This window comes from Oncorhynchus clarkii, chromosome 19, assembly GCF_045791955.1.
Source record: "Oncorhynchus clarkii lewisi isolate Uvic-CL-2024 chromosome 19, UVic_Ocla_1.0, whole genome shotgun sequence".
Lineage (NCBI taxonomy): Eukaryota > Metazoa > Chordata > Actinopteri > Salmoniformes > Salmonidae > Oncorhynchus > Oncorhynchus clarkii.
Genome location: NC_092165.1, coordinates 59,133,121 through 59,142,062, shown reverse-complemented (window position 1 = coordinate 59,142,062; position 8,942 = coordinate 59,133,121). Strand labels below are relative to the sequence as shown.

The window sequence follows — 8,942 nt, the reverse complement described above, 5'->3', positions numbered from 1 at the left end:
TGGGGGTGTTGTATGGTCCAAGGGTGGCGTGGCGGTGTTGTATGGTCCAAGGGTGGCATGGAGGTGTTGTATGGTCCAAGGGTGGCGTGGCGGTGTTGTATGGTCAAAGGGTGGCATGGAGGTGTTGTATGGTCCAAGGGTTGCGTGGCGGTGGAGGATCCCTGCTGTGGTCCGCGATTGGTTCACAGGACTCAATCCCTCCCCATACTCTCTGTTCTTGAATCCTATTGAAGAATTCTTCTCTGCCATGCGTTGGAAGGTGTACGATCGCCAGCCCCACCAACGCATACCCGTTCTACAGGTAATGGAGGTAATGGAGGAGACATGGATCAGGGGTCACGCAAGGCCTGGATACGGGACTCCAGGCGATACTTCCCACGCTGCCTTCGTCAAGACAACATGTGATGTGGATGAAGTCTTGTGGCCAGACCCACAAAGAAGGTCAGATGTAGACATGTGATGTGGATGAAGTCTTCTGGCCAGACCCACAAAGAAGGTCAGATGTAGACATGTGATGTGGATGAAGTCTTGTGGCCAGACCCACAAAGAAGGTCAGATGTAGACATGTGATGTGGATGAAGTCTTGTGGCCAGACCCACAAAGAAGGTCAGATGTAGACATGTGATGTGGATGAAGTCTTGTGGCCAGACCCACAAAGAAGGTCAGATGTAGACATGTGATGTGGATGAAGTCTTGTGGCCAGACCCACAAAGAAGGTCAGATGTAGACATGTGATGTGGATGAAGTCTTGTGGCCAGACCCACAAAGAAGGTCAGATGTACACATGTGATGTGGATGAAGTCTTGTGGCCAGACCCACAAAGAAGGTCAGATGTAGACATGTGATGTGGATGAAGTCTTGTGGCCAGACCCACAAAGAAGGTCAGATGTAGACATGTGATGTGGATGAAGTCTTGTGGCCAGACCCACAAAGAAGGTCAGATGTACACATGTGATGTGGATGAAGTCTTGTGGCCAGACCCACAAAGAAGGTCTGATGTAGACATGTGATGTGGATGAAGTCTTCTGGCCAGACCCACAAAGAAGGTCAGATGTAGACAACATTTTTTTCAGTTTTTTTTTTTCTTTCTAGCACAAATGTTTTGGTTTTCCTTCTACTTCTGCATTTGTTGTTTATTAAGGAGTGTTAGAACATTTAGAGAAAAAAAAATATTCTAATAATTTCAACCTTATTTGTATTGATAGTGTGTTTTGTTTGGAATACACACCCATACTTTACACATTTGGATACCTGTGTGTTTATTACATGTGTAACAAAACGGTATTGCAAACTGCTATGCCCTGCACACACACACAAAAAAAACAGCCTCATCTGTTTTAAATGTATACAATCAGTTCCTAGTTGGTGCTTCGTGTGCTTATTCAAATGATGCTTTGTGTCTACTGTATTGACACACAAAAGAGTTTTGCAAGAATTGTTTTGTTTTTGCAAGAGATGTCTAATGTTTTGCTGGTTTGGTGTAAGGTTTTGGGGTTAGTGTGTAGAGTTTAAAAAAAATAGTCTATAGTTTTAAAGATAGTGGTTAAGCAACCAGAAAAAAAACTGTAAAACTAAATAGCACGCAGTACAGTAAACACTACAGTAATACAGTATACAAGATAAACATGTTACAAAGTAGTATAGCTCCCAATTTTCATACATACAGTAATATATTAAACATTTACTATGTTTCCCTTATAGTGTGTATTGGAATCTACAGTCTTTACTGTGCTTTATATTGTTCTACTGTCAAGTAGTAGAGAGGTCCGATGTCTGCGGTACAAACCTCTTCTCGTTCTGGAACGTCCGGAAGATGGATGCAACGGTGAAGCAGCACTCTCTGCCCAGCCTCTCTCTCAAGGTCAAACCATGGTTGACCCCTCACTCCACCATAGTCGCCAGAATTTAATCAGAGATTACTCTCCTTGTTCTTGGTCCACCTCTCACTCTACCTCTACCTCCATCTCTACCTTTTACACCTCCACAGGTTTTGGTCATTGGGCCTCATGGGCCAGTTTTAGTGTGTAAACAATTGGGGGAAGCTATAATACCAATTAGCAGCATCCGTTTCCTGAATAAGGAGGGAGTGTAAAACGCAGGAGGGTCTATAAAATACAGGAGGGTCTATAAAATACAGGAGGGGCTATAAAACACAGGAGGGTCTATAAAACACAGGAGGGTCTATAAAACACAGGAGGGACTATAAAACGCAGGATGGTCCATAAAATACAGGAGAGTCTATAAAACACAGGAGGGACTATAAAACACAGGAGGGTCTATAAAACACAGGATGGTCTATAAAACACAGGAGGGTCTATAAAACACAGGAGGGTCTATAAAACACAGGAGGGACTATAAAACACAGGAGGGTCTATAAAACACAGGAGGGACTATAAAACACAGGAGGGTCTATACAACAGGATGGTCTATAAAACAGGAGGGTCTATACAACAGGAGGGTCTATACAACAGGAGGGTCTATAAAACACAACCATTTATTCACTGATGCTGGACTATCTGTATGTCCGTTCTTATACCTGTAAATGCCAAGTTCATTCACACACACACGCACGCACGCACGCACGCACGCACGCACGCACGCACACACACACACACACACACACACACACACACACGGTGATGGAATACATTAAGAAGGCCTTCAACATGGTTTGTAAATGAAGTTGATGTGTATTTTCCACAGTGACACAGAAGCAGCAGCAGTGTTTTACTATCACAGCTGTCAACACACTGCAGGACCGAGACAAGAGTCCCAATGTACTGTACCATATAGATCTCTAAACCCCCAGCACCACCACCCTCCTGTGGCAGACTGGTGTATCTTACACGTCTCTCTAGACATCCAGGTTGCCGCCACACACAATGTTCAGCCGTCTCGTTTCCTCTACAGTAGTTGATTCACTCTGGGACGGCACGTGATATCGTAGAATTTCCTGTTCAGAGCAGATATCCTTGTCTGTCAGGTAGGAATAGGGTGTCGTCGCAGGTCTATTTTTCTGCATTTCTATCTTTAAAGTTGCTATGTACTGTAACTGTTTGGTGTGACCCGACCAAATTCACATTGAAATGTATGTTATAGATCTGTCATTCTCATTGAAAGCCAGTCTAAAGAGTGGTAGATCTGTTCTATGTGTTATAGATCTGTCATTCTCATTGAAAGCCAGTCTAAGGAGTGGTAGATCTGTTCTATGTGTTATAGATCTGTCATTCTCATTGAAAGCCAGTCTAAGGAGTGGGTAGATCTGTTCTATATGTACTATTTCCACAGTTTATCCTTATTCTTATGCCCTGTGTTTTACAATATAATGTGACATGCCTGGATTTTAACCTTTTATTTAAAGGTTTTTCATCAAACTGTCCACCTTTGTTTTTATGTCAGATGGTCCAGCACCATCCTCAGACAGTTGCTGTCATTTTTATTGTATTTTCTGTATAGGGCTTAAAATACGGTAAAATGTAGCTCTGTCACAATTTAAAATACAGTAAAATGTAGCTCTGTCACATGATTTAAAATACAGGATCAAATATTGCTCTTTTACAAGTTTTAAAATACAGGATCAAATATTGCTCTTTTACAAGTTTTATAATACATGATCAAATATTGCTCTGTCACATGATTCAAAATACAGGATAAAATATTGCTCTGTCACATTATTTAAAATACAGGATCAAATATTGCTCTGTCACATGATTTAAAATACAGGATCAAATGTTGTTCTGTCACATGATTGTGCCAAACACAGTGCCATTGTCACGTCTACCCCTGCTCTTCTCCTCCGGTGTTCACCGTCACCGGTTAACTAACCACCGCCAGGCCTACCCATCATTACGCAAACCTGCACATCATCATTACACACACCTGCACATCATCATTACACACACCTGCACATCCTCATTACACACACCTGCACATCATCATTACACACACCTGCACATCATCATTACACACACCTGCACATCATCATTACACACACCTGCACATCATCATTACACACACCTGCACATCATCATTACACACACCTGCACATCATCATTACACACACCTGCACATCATCATTACACACACCTGCACATCATCATTACACACACCTGCACATCATTATTACACACACCTGCACATCATCATTACACACACCTGCACATCATCATTACACACACCTGCACATCATCATTACACACACCTGCACATCATCATTACACACACCTGCACATCATCATTACACACACCTGCACATCATCATTACACACACCTGCACATCATCATTACACACACCTGCACATCATCATTACACACACCTGCACATCATCATTACACACACACCTGCACATCATCATTACACACACCTGCACATCATCATTACACACACCTGCACATCATCATCAGGCACACCAGGACTCTGTCACCTTCCTGATTACTCTCCATATATATAGCACTTGTAAAAGAGCAACATTTTACTGTATTTTAAATCATGTGACAGAGCAACATTTTACTGTATTTTAAGCCTTATATTTCCCATCAGGCGTTACTGACTCTGTTTCCATGTCCCAACGCTACTCCTGGTGTTGTGTTGGTTTATTGTTTGCATTTTATTTAAACTCTCCAACCTGCTTCCTGACTCCAAGCGTCTACGTTACAGCCCTCCCTATCTGAGGCATGTTAGAGCAACATAGTTCGTTCTGAGCACTCCAAAAACGTTGCGACCTGCTGGATACACCCCTGGTTAGTACCACGGTGGGAATGGTAGAACCTGGACAGGCATTTTGGTTAATTTCCCTGGTCACAATCCTTTCTCAATCTAGCAGGTAAACCAGTTTTACTTTGCTTCGGAGAAAAACACTTTATGTCAACTCATCTCCGCATCTCAAACCGTCTCCCGTCATACTTTTTCCTCTTTTCAAATCTATATCCATTTCTGTTTCCATCCTCTTTATATTCGACCGTGCTGTACTTTCTCATTCCTACTCTTTCTTCCTCGGCACTCTCTTTACTTCCTTTTCAGATAGAAAACATCAAAACAAATACCAGTAAACATCAAAACAAAGACCAGTAAACATCAAAACAAAGACGGATAAACATCAAAATAAAGACCAGTAAACATCAAAACAAAGACCAGTAAACATCAAAACAAAGACCAGTAAACATCAAAACAAAGACCAGTAAACATCAAAACAAAGACGGATAAACATCAAAACAAAGACCAGTAAACATCAAAATAAAGACCAGTAAACATCAAAACAAAGACCAGTAAACATCAAAACAAAGACCAGTAAACATCAAAACAAAGACCAGTAAACATCAAAACAAATACCAGTAAACATCAAAATAAAGACCAGTAAACATCAAAATAAAGACGGATAAACATCAAAACATTCAACGTGAAACATAAAAATATTATTCAAATGTGACAATGCTAGCAGAGTAAAACTAAACAGGAGAAGGTAACATTACATAACCAACCTGATTTAACCACTAGAATCACATACTGTATTAGGTAACGGTTAAGGAGTCTCAAATAATGACATAAAATGCAGTTGAGACTGTATGTGTCTAGTCCCAGATATTAGTTCTCCGTCCCATCATGCCTAGCGGTGAGTTCTGTGGACGTCGGTCACCAACGTGGCTGCAGCCGAAAGGGGTGTAGCATAGCCGCTCGCTAAGCTCTGTAACCCGGCAACCAGACATCGCCAGCCGAACCGCAGAGCCTTCCCGACGTTCTACCAGACAGGACCAATGGGACACAGACACAGGGTCAGGCACAAGCAATCACACGGGTCGCACACAACAACACACATTGTGTGTGTGGTGGGGTGTGTGTGAGTGTGTGTTGCAGCAGTTAACTAGTGTCATATGTTAGAGCTTAGGGCTGTGAGAGATTTACTCAGATTTACTCACAGTCTACTGCTCTGCTCTCAGCACCCCTAACAACCCCCCCTTAACCACTAACCACTCCCCCTTACCGCCTAACCACCCCCCTTAACCCCTAACCACACCCCCTTAACCCCTAACCACCCCCCTTAACCCCTAACCCCTAACCACCCCACTTAACCCCTAACCACACCCCCGTAACCCCAAACCACCCCCCCTTAAATCCTAACCACCCCCACCTTAACCCTTAACCACCCCCCCCTTAACCCCTAACCACCCCCACCTTAACCCCTAACCACCCCCCTTTAACCCCTAACCACCCCCCCTTAACCCCTAACCACCCCCACCTTAACCCCTAACCACCCCCCCTTAACCCCTAACCACCCCCACCTTAACCCCTAACCACACACCCTTAACACCTAACCACCCCCCTTAACCCCTAAACCCTAAACACACCCCTTAACCCCTAACCACCCCCCTTAACCCCTAACCCCTAACCACACACCCTTAACACCTAACCACCCCCCTTAACCCCTAACCCCTAACCACACCCCCTTAACCCCTAACCCCTAACCCCTAACCACACCCCCTTAACCCCTAACCACCTAAGGGGGATACAATACGCAATTATTTAGTAAAAAAGACAGGTGCTGCTGATAATACCGCCATTGTCATAGAGGTAGAAGGCTTGTATGTATAGCCCCATGTATCTGAACCTGTCTGGCCAAAAATATTATTGCATGTCATACTCTTTTTGGCCAGACAGCATCAGATACATGGGCTACATGTAATAAGACAGAGGGGCGCTGTTTCGCTCGCTCGGAATGCTTTCTCCGGGGGAATTAGTTTCAGCCAATTGCAAAATTGAAGGAAAGTTGGCAGATGCACAGCATACTGTTCGGATGCTGGAATTATTTTTGTATGAACATGCGAAGGACACCTACTTTTTGAAGTGATTTGTTTGACAATCAGATGAAAAAATCATGGCACATTAAAATGTAATATATTTGTACAGTTTAATTACATGTCTTTACTATAAATCCCAGCATCTGACTGGTCTCTCTGTCTCGGGCCTCCAAATCACTAAGTCTGCCCCTGACTAACACATCTGATCTTGTAAATAGTGCTGACAGAGTTGAACTAACCCCATAGTTCACCATACTCACTCAGTTAGTGAATGGTTAACTTGTTCAGAGTGACACAGCACAGCAACAAGAATTCAAGAGTTCAAGAATTCAGTGAATGCAGTGTTTCTAGGGTTACATAACTTGGAACAACTATCTAAAGCAAAATGTAGAATATTACACTATTTTATAGAGGAGACTTGAATTATTTGTTTTGCTTCACCTAACATTATAGCCTACCTTTCTGTACTTCTTGTGTTTCTCCTTTTTTCTCTTCTCCTTCGCCTCTTTTTTCCTCTCCTTCTCCTCTCTTCCCTCGCTGTCCTCCACCTCTATGAGAGTTTGGTATCTGTCGGGGAGGAAGACGATGTGAACTTGTTTGGACGTCTTCAGAGTAGGACCGTTCTGTTTTACCAGGCTAACGCGCTCACACTCACTCATCGGAGTGCCTCTTGTCCCTGGTTCTGTCTCCCACTGCCTCCCCTCTCTCTTTACTCTCCCGCCCTCTCTCTCCCCATCCACATCATCCGACTGAAACTCGACATTTTCTATTATTCTTGTCAGGTCTTCTGATGCAGACTTGGATGGCTTTTTGTTTTGACGTGTCCGTCGCGGCATGTTCTTTCTGTAGTCCAGCTCACCAGGACGCGTTCCAGTCTATTGGCTGTGAAGCAGGTGGAATGTTGGAAAGGGACCTTTGGAACCATTGCGCATAGCGACAGACTACTTGGCCAGCTAACTGATAGAGATAGGACTGCCTTTAGCCAGGCTGTCTACATCAGCTTAATTTAATAAATACAAAAAAAAACAGTTAATATTGGGTTAAAGCTTCAACTGAATAAAAAAAAAAACGTTAATATTGGGTTATAAGTAAGGTAGTTATGACATTAGCCTAATAACAACATGGTTAACTACAGCTTGGGTGACAAGTTGTAAAAACTTCAGTGTGTGTCTCGGGAATCTACAGTAAATATAGCCTGCAGATAACTGTCAAAATAAAGGAAACACCAACATAAAGAGTCTTAATAGGGTGTTGGATCAAAACGAGCCTCCAGAAAAGCTTCAATGCACCTCGGCATAGATTCTACATGTGTCTGGAACTCTAACAATTTCCCAATATAGGGGCTGACCCTTTTCATAGCCTACTGGTTATTCAACTTCACCCTGAATTATACGCAGAGAGGCTGAAATGTCAAACTCAATTCAATCTGCTTTCCACTGATAAAGCAGAGTAAATCATCCCTCGAATATGAATTCAATTTTCGTGTCATTGTATTCTAACCTCTACAAATCCGATCCCCCGTCAGATAATACGGTCATGGACAACTTTTTTAGATTATATCCCATCCATTGATATGGACATGAGTAAAGTTCGGGCACAACCCTCTGCATCTTGATGATATAACAAAAAGGTCTAAAGTTAATGCAGGCCCTGATAGCTTCCCCCTTTTGATTTTTAGAATTTATAATTATAATTATCATTTACTGGAATCCACAGATCTGGTGAAGAGCACAAAGTGTCGCTGTACGAAGATAATCTACTATTATATATCACTAACCTTGTGAACTCTGTCAATAACATAATGCATATTTTAAACACGTTTGGGTCATTCTCAAGTTACAAATTGAACATACAGAAAAGTTAATGTTTTCCAATCAACTCTGCTGACAAGCAAATTCCCCTTGGAGCCCTGCCTTTCCGTCTGTCGCCCTCTGGTTATTCCTATTTTGGTGTGAATATAACACACTCTCTGGCTACCCTGCATAAAACTAACTTTGCAAGCCTAATCACACGAGTTAAAGCAGACTTACAACGCTGGGATAGTCTGCCTCTCTCATTAACAAGTTGGATAGGCTCATCAGTCACTTTATCTTGGCAGGCAATTCTCCTAGGATACGTAGAGCAATACTTCAAAGAAGGAGACAAGATGG

The 8,942-nt window shown here is 42.6% G+C and overlaps 1 protein-coding gene across 2 annotated transcripts; it reads right to left on the bottom strand.

The window, feature by feature from the left end:
• Positions 1-3,584: 3,584 nt before the first annotated feature.
• On the bottom strand, positions 3,585-7,692 carry LOC139374376 (required for drug-induced death protein 1-like). Of its 2 annotated transcripts, none has more exons than XM_071115419.1 (3): positions 7,251-7,692; positions 4,388-5,735; positions 3,585-4,086 (listed from the first exon to the last, which is right to left on the bottom strand). In XM_071115419.1, exons 1-2 carry the CDS (start codon positions 7,626-7,628, stop codon positions 5,604-5,606), a joined length of 510 nt encoding a protein of 169 aa, XP_070971520.1. In that variant the 5' UTR covers positions 7,629-7,692; the 3' UTR covers positions 3,585-4,086; positions 4,388-5,603. The 2 variants fall into 2 exon arrangements, with proteins under 2 accessions (XP_070971520.1, XP_070971521.1); XM_071115420.1 differs by having other exon boundaries at positions 3,585-3,994.
• Positions 7,693-8,942: the final 1,250 nt, after the last annotated feature.

Coding starts and splice junctions, on each gene's coding strand:
- LOC139374376 (XM_071115419.1), bottom strand. CDS start 7,628: ATGCCGCGACGGACACGTCAAAACAAAAAGCCATCCAAGTCTGCATCA. Junction 5,736..7,250: donor AACACAAGAAGTACAGAAAG/GTAGGCTATAAT, acceptor CCTGTCTGGTAG/AACGTCGGGAAGGCTCTGCG.